Genomic DNA, 13,157 nt, shown 5'->3' with positions numbered 1-13,157 from the left:
TCAAGAAAAACTGTTTTTACAAGTTTTCAAAAAGCATGCTAATTTTGTAAGGTGAAAACCTAAACGTTCTATTTTTCACAATTTTCCAAAAAAAAAACCTATTTGATTTATTAATTATAATAAAGAGGGAAAAACAACATATCTTTAAGGTATACCTTTAATGGAGAAAATAACAGGAGCTTGTGTTGATAAGTCTTGTAAAAATGAAGAGCAAAACGACATAAACGGAAGCACAAATATGGAGAAAATATAATGTTAAAATAAAAAACATAATATATAAATAAACAAAATAAAATAAAATAACAAGAATAAGAAATAAGAAAATTCTGCAAGTTCTCCATTTTCTCCAATTTTCTTTGAATCTTCACCAATGTGTGTATATTACAAAACCCACAAAATGTCATTATTTATAGGCAATTTATAGGCAATTTGGTAAGTATTTTGGATTACATGGACAATGTATAATTTTAGTGTGTAATCTCGAGACACATGGACAACATATGGAGTAATAGCAAATGTCATTTAGACCTTTGACACGAGAATGGATATCTATGTTACATATTATGATATTTATAATAATGTATATGATCATACAAATTTAGTTGCCTGATTTATAGCTGCTTCTTTTTTTTTTTTTTTTGCCACCTATTATAATTTTTATATACAAAATATGAAGTATATTATTTAAAATTATATACATATTGACATTTCAATTATATATTAATATTAATTAAATGCATTTCATGTATATTATTAGTGTCAATAGTTTATTATCATTTGATCAAAATACAGTTAATTAAAAGTTCCCTTAAACAATTATTCAAAATGGTATATTATTTTTGGGTTTCGTTCAAAATCCAATACCAATTATTACATTAGTAAATGAACACTTAAAACATAATATTGATAACATTGATGTATGAACAAATTAATAGTCATTAATAATTCATTTCTAATATATTAATGATGTATCAATAATATATTATCATTCATTCATAATATATTTTTAATTATATTATTAGTTCATTAGTAATTTATCACCAGTCATATAAAATTCATTTGAAATATAACAATGGTGTACCAATAAAGTATTAATGTTTATTAAAAACTAATTTCAAGTATATCACTAAAGTATCAATATACCAACATTCATTCTTATAAAATTTCAAGTATGATATTGGTGTATTTGTTGTATATCAACATTAATTTCAAATATAACACTAATGCATCATTAATATATAAATACTTCTTTAAAATACATTTACAAATATATTAGTAGTTTATCAATATCTGTTTAAAATTCAATTTCAAAGGTTTAGCTTGATATACTTATAAAGTTCAAAATTTAAATTGATATAATTATCAATTTAAGATTTAAATTGATAAAATCTTTCAAGTTCATGATTTAAACAGATACAATTATTAGTTTAGGGTTTAAATTAATAATTGAGATGTTATTTACAAATTTAAAAACGCTAAATTTGCCAATACTTTCTATTTTCCGCTTGAAAATTCCAATAGTGTCCTGAATACGACGACGTTTAAGGTTTCGTCTCATAATTGTGGACTTGTTCCCGTGTGTGTAGGGTTTTAGGGTTTCAATCAGTGTCACTTGCTTCATCAAGATCTCAATTTGTTCTTCCTCTTCTTCCTACGGCCATGGAGAGTCCTTCTCCGGCTTCATGCTGGAGCAATGTCGTGAAATCACAACCAGCTCCAAAGCCTCAGCTTCAGACTCCGACCTCCTCCGTCCAAGTATTCGCCGATAGCTGCAAGTCCAGTAAAGGCGTTGCTGTTGCTGTTGTTGATGCCAACGCCATTATCCAAGGGGGAGACAAGCTTTCTTCCTCCGCAGATAAGTTTGTTTCAGTTCCTGAGGTTTTGGATGAGATTCGCGATCCTGTATCTCGCCATAGGCTCGCCTTCGTCCCCTTCACTCTTGAATCCATGGATCCCTCTCCTGACGCTCTAAATAAAGGTAGAATTCTGAATTCTAGTCCCTCTATGTTGCTATACGCTGATTGTGTTGTTACTTCAAATTTTAACTCGTTTTTGTTTATAAGGAATTATCGGATGTAAGATTTAAGCTGTATTGCTATTAGAGTGTGTTTTGAATGATTTTGAGAGGCAGGGTTTTAGTGTTTCTGAAGTTAAGTGCGTCAGAGTACTTTTTCAGTGTTTCTGAAATTTGTAGAATCATCTTGCCTAGCTGAATACCGTGATTTTTTTTTATTTTAATAATTGCTTTTAGTTGGTTAAAATCATTCTTTGCCCTTTCACCAAATACCATTACTCATGGATTCCAATGATTGGAAGCTAGTCAAGATCCTCCCTTGCTGAACTAGTTTAGCCGCTATATAGTTTACTTTGAAACCTTAGTTTTTCATTATTTTAGAAAGATACTATCATTATAATCGTAGCCTTACTCGAGTCCAAGGCTTTGGGAGATATGATGAGAGTTGTACGTTATTTAGTTTTTAACTTGGGGCTTACCCTGTGCATGTGAGAGTATCCCCAAATATGAACTTTTACCACCAGGCACCCCTTGAATGAGAAAGCTAATGATTAAGCGGTACTTGTAAATCTGGCCGTATTAGAAAGAACTGTGAAGCATGCAAATTATAGTCTAGCGTGGTGGTAGACTTTTGAAATCTGTCTTTCCCAGTTGATATCACCATTTTTTTTCACTGTCCTTATGCATTTTCTGTTGAATCTTACAGTAATCAAGTTTGCAAGGGCAACTGGTGACTTACAGACGCTTTCAGATGTTGATATTAAACTTATTGCTCTCACTTACACGTTGGAGACTCAGATTCATGGGACCAAACATCTTCGTGAGTGTCCTCCCCCTGTCCACATGGTTAATACAAAGAGGTTACCTGAGAAAGACATGCCTGGCTGGGGCTCTAACGTACCTAATCTGGAAGAATGGGAAGCGTTAGAGCAAGATGCTGATGATCCGTCCAATTCCACATCAAAGATTCTGCCTTTGCAGGATTTAAACCTGAACATCATCCCTTCGGATGGCCAATCTGAAGATCTTTCACTAGAGCACAAGGATGAGAGTAACTTGGAGCATCAAGATGAAACTGAGAGTGGTTCAACAAGATCAAGGAGATATCCTCCGAAGAAAAAGGAAATTAATATTGAAGGGAAGAAGATGGTGGCTGATGGAATTGATGCATCTCAGGGACAATACGACGATAATGAAGGTGATTGGACACCTGCTGTCAGTCGAAGCACTCAGAGAAGATATCATAGGAGGAAAGCCAGACGTGAATATTATGAGTCCTTAGCTGAAAAGGATTGTCAGCAAGATGTTGAAACCACAGATGGTGACATCCAAGTGGAAACCAATGGATCAGGTCAATCACAGGATAAAATCTCTGAACTGCCAAATACTGGAGATGGGAATGAGGGTCAGATAGAAGAAGGGACAAACAATAATGAAAACCTCTCAGAAATTTTGAAGCAGATGAGGCTGGAAGAAGATTCATTAAATGCTCTTCATGTGAGTGCTTCCACAAAAGAAGAGTCTGGTGAAAGTGAGGGGGAGAATGCTGTGGCCGTTGAGGGCACAAACGATACAGTAAAGGATGAACTGGAACACATGGAAGACGCAAGTCAGACTAATGAAAGTGTAGACACATCAAATGTAGATGATGTTAGCAGTGATCAGAGTTGGATGCTGAGATCCTTGTCTGAATCAAGTGTAGCTTGTGTCACTGGTGACTTTGCGATGCAAAACGTTCTTCTGCAAATGGGTTTACGATTGTTGGCTCCAGGAGGAATGCAGATACGGCAACTACACAGGTATGCATATTTAGTGGGTGATTGTTTATCAAACTTCATTATCCAAAAATTTCAACTAGATCATTCCCTTTCTGACCCACCTTCTTAGTTCTGACAACCCCAACGACCTTCCAACCGATGGTTTAGTTATTTTCGTTTTTTACAACTCTAGCCAACTTTCAGGCCTGAGTCGGTGTTAATTGCCTTGTATATTGTTTGAGTAGTGTGTGATGAAGTCATCGTGTAATGCAATTACGTACTCAAACCTTCACGATGTGATCTCTCAGGTGGATTTTAAAATGTCACGCCTGCTATAATGTCACAGCTGAAATTGGAAGGATCTTTTGTCCAAAGTGTGGAAATGGTGGAACTTTGCGCAAGGTAGCTGTTACAGTTGGTGAGAATGGAGTTGTGTTAGCTGCCCGTAAGCCGAGGATTACTCTGCGAGGCACAAAAGTGAGTATTTCTCAGTGTTGTCCTTGAGAATAATATAATAAAGGTTTAAATACTATATTGGCCCCTATACTTTTGGGTTTAGTTCATTTTGGTCCCTATATCTTTAAAATGTTCATTTTGGCCCCTGTGCTTTTGAAATGTTTATTTTGGTCCATGTACTTTCTACTTTTGTTTATTTTGGTCCCTATACTTTCAAAATGTCAATTTTGGTCATTTTTTCTTTCAACTTTGGTTCATTTTGGTCCTTGAACTTTAAGTAATCATTTTGATTCCTTAAAAATGAAATGAAAATGAAAATGAGTGGACCAAAATGAATCAAAGTGTTAAAAGTGTAAGGATCAAAATGAACATTTTGAAAGTACAGTGACAAAAATGAACCAAAGTTAAAAATATAAGGACCAAAATGAACATTGCAAAAGTATAAGACAAAAATAAACTAAAGTTAAAAGTATAGAGACTAGAATGAACATTGTGGAAGTACGTGGACTGAAATGAACTAAAGCCAAAAATACTTGAATTAAAGTTGTATTTAAACTTATAATATAATTTTATTCTCACTTTTAATCGTCATTTAGATGTTCACTCGTGAAATATGCAATTTTTTTTTAATCTTTTTATGTACAGTTTTCACTTCCTCTACCGCAAGGTGGAAGGGATGCCATCACCAAAAATCTTGTTTTACGTGAAGATCAACTCCCACAGAAGTTTCTTCATCCCAAAACCAAGAAGAAAGTCCATAAGCAGCAGGTTTTTTTTTTTTTAATATCAAAATTGCCTTACTTTGTTTATCTTCATCCTGTCGTCTTGGTTTATTAATGATCAGATTTTATTCAAGATTTCACCTGAAACTTCATAACGAAGTGATCCATTTTCCATTTGTCCATTTTCAGGGGGATGAACTCTTTGCTGTGGATGATTTCTTCAGCCACCATAATACTGATAAGCGGGCTCCTTTGCAGCCTCCCGTAAGGCAAGCGTTGGCCGTTTTCAGTGGGAAGAGAAATCCGAACGATAACCATTACTCTCGATCTAAGCATAAATAGACAAACATTATTTATGGATTTTGATGTTCGTTACTGTTTTCAGAATCTGCAAATTTTGATTAGTATCTCATGTGATTGAGTTTATGTATTCAAATTATAAAGCTCAGCTTAAATGAGTGCAATTTTGTCCTCAATTTCCTTCAAAATACGTGTTCAGTCTGACATTATTTTTTCTTTTAATATAGAATTTTACAAATTTTAAGAAGTTATTATCTAGAAAACTTTAAAACTCACCTCTTAAACACCCTTCATGATTTATCTATTACTATTAATTTTAAATGATTAGTGATAAATATATATTATTTAAGCTTAATAGATTCCCATTAATATTTTTTATAAATAATTTAAAGTTCTCTCACATTTAATTAAGTAATTATTTAATTATTTAGTTTTTATTTATAAAATTGGTAAATCAAATATATTTAATGTTTGAACGTTAATCTTAGAATTCAAGGATACTGGTCTAAGTTGTACAACCTATAGAAAATCTTAGAATTCAAAGATCCGATTCAAGTAAGGTCGTAAAAACAATACATGGGATCTAAATGGGCTGTTTCAGAGTTCTCGATTTGGTTGTGTAATCCCAACAGCATTTTTGGTAAATAATCAATGTGGCAATCACATGATATAGAATTGGAAAATGTGTCACCTTGGCAAACTCAATTAGACGATTCAACTGGTTAAGATATATTTTCTCGACTAAATTTGAATATTCATAAACGTAAAGTGCAAGGGAAGGGGCAACAGAAACAACAAATTTGTTCAAACTTCATAGTTGATTTGTGATTCAACACTCTGATTATAGCTACTGTGATATTGGCATACTTTTGATACTATGAGTTATACAGCCTGCTCTAGGATTGAACATGTACAAGGAATATAGAAACTTAAAAAAGCAAAAAGAAAAAAAAATCAAGAAAAAGGTTAAGAAAATGGAAAAGGAGAGTATTACAACTTTTGTATATGTCAAATCTATGTATACCTTCACTTCTTCTAAGAGAGTGCAAGCTCTGCCCATGCCAAAGAAGATGCTTTAAACTCAATGGCAACAGAGGTATCAATTCTAGTTTCTAACATGGTGCAGAGTTCCTTCATCGATAGCAGTTTGGTCGGCCGCTGATGGATGCAAAGGTTTGCCACCTCACATATTACCTCGAGATCTTCGTATCTAAAATGCTTCAGTTCGGGATCAACAAGATAAGACATCACTTCCGGCATTTCGATATAGTCCTTGGCCTGTATCAGAAAGGTTTTTAGTCCAAAGAAGTAGTCCACAACTACCAAGTTTACTTTGGAAAATTGTTGTTTCTTACCCAATCTACCAAGTTTCCTTTGTCCTTGCAGTACAGAGGCCTCCCACTGATTATTTCAAGTAGAAGGACACCGAATGCATAGATGTTACCCTGCACGTCGAGATGTCGTGCTTCTAGAGAGTTTGGAAGAACACATATTGCACCTTGGCTGGCTATAGATCCTGAGTTCTTTTCCGATCGTGAAAGAATGGTCTTCCAACTTTCAAAGTCTATCAACTGATATTCAATAGAATTTCAAATACTCAATTCTTACTGCTACTTAATTTCCATCTCGGATAACTTCTCCATGTGAACAACGTAAACAATGACTTATTAGAGATTTACCTTGGGAAAAAAATCATCTGTAAGATATACAGCGTTGGAATTCAGCTCAGATATGGTGAATGGAGGTTGGAGTTCTGTGTGAAGATACTTGAGTCCACGCGCGATGCCTAAAATAATCTTCATCCGTCTCGTCCAAGATAACTGACATGCTTCTCCATCTGCAGTCGATGTATGACAGTAAATAACAAGAACAGAAGAAAAGAACCATGAAAAAATTAGGAACAAAACTCAGAAAAGAGAAGACAAAATGTTGGCTTACAATGTAGATGCTCATATAATGTGCCATTTGATGCATACTCAAAAACTAGCATCCTTGTAAATGGAGTACTCTCTCTACAATAACCCAGTAATTTTCCTGTATTCTCGTGGTTGATTCTTGACAAATCCGCTACCTAAATAGATATTTGAGATGAAATCTTAACTTGAAAATTCGTCAACATCCAATCAAGACAAATCATTTCCTGGGTCATTAATTAAAAAGAACAAAGAAACAATACCTCTGTCTGAAAATAGAGTTCAAGGTATCCTGTCCATAGTTCTTCTTTCATGCTCATTGAGATAACTGCAATCTCGGGTCCAGTTTTCATGGTGCCCTTATATACCAAACTGTCTCGAGAGGAGCCAATTATGTTGCTGAAGTCTTCACAAGCTAGTTCAAGTTCTTGTCGACTAAATCTCGTTACATCCTTTAAAATCTCAGGATCTGCACAAAAGACCTCAAAAATATTGCTATCTATTTCTCCCTAAAAATACAGTATCAACGAATAAAGCGTTTATCAATACATATGCATATATATATATATATATATATATATATTATGTTTATAGAGGACAACATTTCCTACATTTGCCTTTCTGTCTGGGCAATATGCTAAACAAAAGACGGGGGTAACGAACCTATATATACTGGAGCATAGTATTTCCTACTTCCTGCTTTCTTCCAGGGCAATATCATGGAGGATTTTCGATTGAACTTCTGGACTGCAGTGAGAACAGCAACAAGGAAGAGAGAACCCACCAGAGTTCCTGTTACTATCTCAAGGGCCAAAAGCCAGATTGGTTTCGATGTTGCTTGGTGATGGAGGTTATGGTTCCGTCCGTTGCTTCCTGGATGTCTCATAGTCATAGCTAGTTATTAGGAATACAAAAAATTGCAATCAGTACAAGTTATAGAAAAGCTAGAAAGCACAAGTTTTCCCTTCTAAACATTATTAAGCATTTCAAAACAGATGTTCATTTTCCCTTCAATTACAAGAAAACTATGCAACTACAAGGAACATCACGCACCACACTCTGCTGAAGGACGTTGTTTGGAGTTAATTTTATGGAGGCAATTCCCTTGGAAACTTGACCTGCAGGAAGTAGATTAGAGGAGGAACTGAATTATCAATTAAAGAACGAGAAAGAACTAAGGAGATACCCTGGAAGACGCTCCAAGCACTTCGGTATGCACCCAACAAAGAAGTTATATGAAAAATCAGCAACTCTTAGCTGAGATGAGCCACAGAACCCAGTCAAGTTAGTTTTTGACACGTACCTGAAACATTGGTAGAATGCAAGACATTAAAAGCTGAAAGGAGTTTAGGGGAGAAGGAATAAAAAGAATTCCTTGAGAGAACTGCTCGGTAAGTTCCCATTTCACATTCCGTGTCTAACATTAGTAACTTATCTTGTTTCTACTTTTTCCTTCTTTATAAAAGTTCCCTCCTAAATTTAATTTTTCAATTAAAAAAGAAAAAAAAGAAGACTACATACAACAAGAAATAATTATGAAACACATTAAGTTTTTTAAAGAAAGAAAGAAACGAGAATGTTATTAAACGACTTTATAATTCCATGTTTCCTACAACATAATAAACTACACGTAAATACTAAACTCTGACATCCAGCAGTTAGCCCAAGATACTGGAATATTGCGACATAGAATATGAAGATCCAAAGAAAATCAATTAACTGGAAGTTTTTTTCCATGAAACTTTAAACAAAGATACCAAGTTTATACAAACAATCTCAGACCATATGAAAAGATTGGAAATATGAGTAAGTCAAATCCCTCCATGCAACAATGTTCACTTACAGTCCAGTATGATCTGAATGGCCAACAGTTCCTCCAAGCTTATTTCTATCCAGCCTTAGTTCCTCAATGTATCTCAAATTTCCCAGCTCAGGAGGCAGCTTACCAGTGAACTCATTAGACTGGAGGTTTCTGCCACCACAGAAAATGAATAAATAACAAAAGAAACCAAAAGAAAAATCCAATTATGAAAACTTCTGAGGAAGAGAAGTTGCCTTTACATTTTCACAATTTTTGTTAAATTCCCGAACTCTGGAGGAATTGGACCTGTGAATTGATTCATCCCTAAGTCCAAGATTCTGAGGTTCTTTAAGTAGCCTAACTCCTTGGGTACTGGACCACGCAGCTTATTTCCATGTAAAATTCTACATCACCATCACATAAAAATTGCACTTAAAATGATTGATACAAAAAGAATCTTCAAAAGAAGAGAAACTCTTCAGTGTTCCCAGTTTCTAATGAAGTGGAAAATGACTTACAGTTCCTCCAAGAAGCTGAGTTGACCCAAATCTCCTGAAAGAAACCCTTTAATAGCAGAATGTGAAATGTTACTGCAAAAGAAGAGTCCCAAAACATAAGCCTCTGATATTACTATGAAAAAATTTGTCAAGAAATGGGAAATTTCAAATAGATGAAACCATATCTAACATCTTTACAACATGGTCTCCAGTTGGAGAACATGAAATGCCAGACCATAAGCAAGGTTCTGGTTGAAGGCTGTTCCAGTTGGAGAAGACTTGATATGGATCTTCAAATACTTCTGACCTGAAGGCCCCAAGAGCAATGACTAAACAAAACCAAGAAAGAGGAATTTTTTGTCAGAGGGAATTCATTTAAACTACTTTCCGTTCCTCAGAAGATCTGAAAAGTGAAGGGAACCCAAAACCCACTTCCAATTTTACCTTGATATAGTTCTACACAAATCCTTGATTGGGAAAAGAATTAAATTACAAGTAGCTTAGACTACAAATTTAAAAGTTACTAAGAATATGAGAAGGAAAATGAATTTTCTCATCCAAAACATTTAGGGAAACAAGAATGGTGGGAACAATAGAGAGCCCACTTCAACATTGCCAAAAGTTTTCCAAATCTTGCCACAACACAATAATCTGTACTCCAAATGTCTAAGCAAAATTTAACAATTTTAACTTCCTTTTGCCAGAATTACCATTTTCTTTACGAAGCAAATGGATATAAAGACACAAGATCTAAGAAAGCAGAAGATTGTGGGATAAAAGAAAAATGCATACCTTCATTGGAAGAAATAGAATCACAAATTCCAAATAGCCCCAAAATTAAACAGAGAAGCACCACAAGAGAAGCAAACGATTCCATCTTCTTCTCTCAGTTTCCACAAGAAAATCAAGTTTCAGTGGCGGTTCACATTCAAAAGAGCAAGAATGAAACAAACCCAGAAACAAAAGAAATGAGAGAAGAAGAGAGAACCAAAAGGAAACCCAAATAAGTTGAAGATTTGGGTTCTGTGAAAGAGAGTGAAAGAAGAAGTAATAACTCCACTTCAGTGGTTTGGTACAGATTACAGAGAGGAATAGGGGGAATTAAGTGATATTGTGAAGTTAAATTTTTATTTCAGAAGTACCCAACAGAGAGGAAGTAGATGAAAATTCAAAGATTGATAAAAAGCCCAAGAATGAGAACAGGGGAAAAAAAGGGAAATGAGAAGAACCCAAAAGAGAAGAGATGAAGAAGAAGTTTTGGACTGAGAAGAAAAAGGAAAAGAAGCAGAGAAAAAGGGATTCTAAAGAAATGGATAGAAAAAAAAAAAAAAAAAAAAGGAAGAAAGCCAAAATGTGAGTGACAGATAGATGGGAACAGAGAATGTTTCATTTCCTTTCATTTTTTAGCGCTTAAACTTTGTGGATTTTTGTTCTAATAAATAATAAGTATTATTGAATTAATGGATATTTTTCATTGCCACCTCTCAAAATGGATAACCATTTAATTGGTGGAATTTTAAATTCAACTAATTTTTTTGTTATTTTTATTTCAAAAAAATCTTTGGTTTTTTTTAGTACATTCTTTATTTATTTATATTTTATAGTTAATTTTCAACATTTTCGTATCATTTATTTAGTGAAACAATGTCTCTTACTCCAACTGTGAGCCTTATTGAGCCCTTAGCAATGATCCCTAGATGGACTCGTCTTCGACATTCATTCAAGGTCAATTTTGATGTAATTGTATGTACAATAATCAAGTGAGTATTGGAGTGGTTGCTCGATACTTATGACAAAACCTAAATGGATCTAGAGGACTTCCACACCTTAGCCAAGATCTTATTCTCACAGGGGCATTAACTCTCTACGAAGGCACCACCAAAACACTGGAGATAAGTATCCTCTCATTTAGACATAAACAGATTCCCAAATCTTTTGACACCTCTTAACAAGAAAACGTTACTTTCAAACGAGATTTAGTTATTTTTTCAATTTTATTCGTGAAACTAGTAGAAGGATGCAATTCTTGGTTTCCTCTTTATCTATCGCAAATGTTATTCAATTGTTCACAAATTAGCTACTCATATTCAAAGACACAAATGGGATTTAATTTGGATTGAAGGTCATTCATCATGGGTAGATTCTATTTTACCCTTTTTTTTATTATTATTATTTACACACTTTACTTAAACCTTCTCATTTTGTTTGATTCTCTTTATTGTTAAAAATATTTAAAAAAAAAAAAAAACCCGACATGTTAACATTTCAGTTGATATTTCTGTTTCCTTGAGTTTTAACATAAGCCTGAAGAGTAAATGGACATTTCCATTGAATGATATAAAAATCAATAAGGTATAACAAAAATATCTAATGTAAAACCTAAAATCTATATTTAGAATAATTTTTTCTATAAAAAAAAATAGATCTTTATTCAAAATCTAGAGACTGGCAGTTGTTTTATCTTTTAAAATTAAGTCTATAGACGTTACTTCTCCTTCCAAATTTTTTTTGTTTGTTATCTACTCTTTTATCAATTGTTTAAAAAACCAAAACAAATTTTGAAAATTAGAAAAAAAAATAGCTTTTAAAATTTTATTTTTATTTTTGGAATTTGACTAAGAATTCAATAATTCTATTTAGGAAAGATACAAATCATGATAAGAAATGGGAAAGAAATAGGCTAAATTTTTACAAACAAAAAACAAAGATCAAAATAATTACTAAACGGGACCTAAAATTTGAAATTTGAAAATATTAATATTAAATAAGAGATCGAATTAATATAACATCTATTTCAATGTGGCAATAACTGACGGGAGTAGGTGACTACTCGCAGCGAAAGGATCGCATCCCAATTTTAATTTTCAGAATTTCTAATTAAACAGAGGACGAAAATTCATATATAAATCGTGCAGTTCTCAACGATTTGAGAGGAAGAAGGGATCTAAAGATCACTTATCTTCTAAGACTTAGTTCTTCACAAATCCTCTCCCAGTGCACTTCATAAACAATTCTATCAGTCTCTCTTGGTAGGGAGAGGGATTAATTTGAGAGAACAAATAATTCACATAGCATTCTTCTGAGGTCTAGAGAGCAACTCAAGGAGAAAGATGTGGATAACTTCTTTGTAGAATAACACGAACCAATTTCACATAAAATGTAGAGAGATTAAGGGGGAAAGAGGGGAAGTTAAAATAACTCCCCCTCCGTTAATTTTTGAAATTCAAAATTATAAAAACAAATAACTAATTTAAAAATTAATTTTGAAATTCAAATTTTCAAATTAAATAAAAAGTAACCAACCTTAATATATACAATTATATTAATTAAAATATACTATATGTTATATCTATATAATATATAACCTATAATTTATTATATCGCATATAACATTTTATTGATCTTTCAAATAAACTATATAATTAATATAAATCATATTCACATTCATTTTAATCTGTAGTTTTTATATGAATGATATTCAAATATTTAATATCATATTTAAATATTTATTTCTCTCAAATAAATTTTTTATTATAATGTAACATATATATTATATTGATCATTAATTCCTTTTATTAATTTGAATAATTCAAATTAATCTAAAATTAATTTGATTCTCATTAATTCCTATTGAGCTAACAAGGAGACTTTATGAACACATAGATTGAAGCTCCAATTGTACTTGATTAATTAATTA

The 13,157-nt window shown here is 33.0% G+C and overlaps 2 protein-coding genes across 3 annotated transcripts; one reads left to right on the top strand and one right to left on the bottom strand.

The window, feature by feature from the left end:
• Positions 1–1,578: 1,578 nt before the first annotated feature.
• LOC120068232 (RNA-binding protein NOB1) lies at positions 1,579–5,437 on the top strand. The gene is made up of 5 exons (XM_039019945.1): positions 1,579–1,978; positions 2,721–3,813; positions 4,080–4,248; positions 4,873–4,995; positions 5,139–5,437. Exons 1-5 carry the CDS (start codon positions 1,660–1,662, stop codon positions 5,289–5,291), a joined length of 1,857 nt encoding a protein of 618 aa, XP_038875873.1. The 5' UTR covers positions 1,579–1,659; the 3' UTR covers positions 5,292–5,437.
• Positions 5,438–6,048: 611 nt separating this feature from the next.
• LOC120092457 (probable LRR receptor-like serine/threonine-protein kinase At1g63430) lies at positions 6,049–10,794 on the bottom strand. 2 transcript variants are annotated; one of them, XM_039050543.1, is made up of 13 exons: positions 10,253–10,794; positions 9,651–9,789; positions 9,482–9,553; positions 9,224–9,367; positions 9,006–9,134; positions 8,349–8,465; positions 8,216–8,280; positions 7,826–8,035; positions 7,426–7,631; positions 7,188–7,320; positions 6,929–7,086; positions 6,605–6,820; positions 6,049–6,527 (listed from the first exon to the last, which is right to left on the bottom strand). In XM_039050543.1, exons 1-13 carry the CDS (start codon positions 10,335–10,337, stop codon positions 6,285–6,287), a joined length of 1,917 nt encoding a protein of 638 aa, XP_038906471.1. In that variant the 5' UTR covers positions 10,338–10,794; the 3' UTR covers positions 6,049–6,284. The 2 variants fall into 2 exon arrangements, with proteins under 2 accessions (XP_038906471.1, XP_038906470.1); XM_039050542.1 differs by having other exon boundaries at positions 7,826–8,056; positions 10,253–10,793.
• Positions 10,795–13,157: the final 2,363 nt, after the last annotated feature.

This window comes from Benincasa hispida, chromosome 12, assembly GCF_009727055.1.
Source record: "Benincasa hispida cultivar B227 chromosome 12, ASM972705v1, whole genome shotgun sequence".
Lineage (NCBI taxonomy): Eukaryota > Viridiplantae > Streptophyta > Magnoliopsida > Cucurbitales > Cucurbitaceae > Benincasa > Benincasa hispida.
This window is presented reverse-complemented; position numbering and strand designations above follow the sequence as displayed.

Coding starts and splice junctions, on each gene's coding strand:
- LOC120068232 (XM_039019945.1), top strand. CDS start 1,660: ATGGAGAGTCCTTCTCCGGCTTCATGCTGGAGCAATGTCGTGAAATCA. Junction 3,814..4,079: donor CAGATACGGCAACTACACAG/GTATGCATATTT, acceptor GTGATCTCTCAG/GTGGATTTTAAAATGTCACG. Junction 4,249..4,872: donor TTACTCTGCGAGGCACAAAA/GTGAGTATTTCT, acceptor TTTTATGTACAG/TTTTCACTTCCTCTACCGCA.
- LOC120092457 (XM_039050542.1), bottom strand. CDS start 10,337: ATGGAATCGTTTGCTTCTCTTGTGGTGCTTCTCTGTTTAATTTTGGGG. Junction 9,790..10,252: donor TTCTATTTCTTCCAATGAAG/GTATGCATTTTT, acceptor GGTTTTGTTTAG/TCATTGCTCTTGGGGCCTTC. Junction 9,368..9,481: donor CTCAGCTTCTTGGAGGAACT/GTAAGTCATTTT, acceptor ATGGTGATGTAG/AATTTTACATGGAAATAAGC.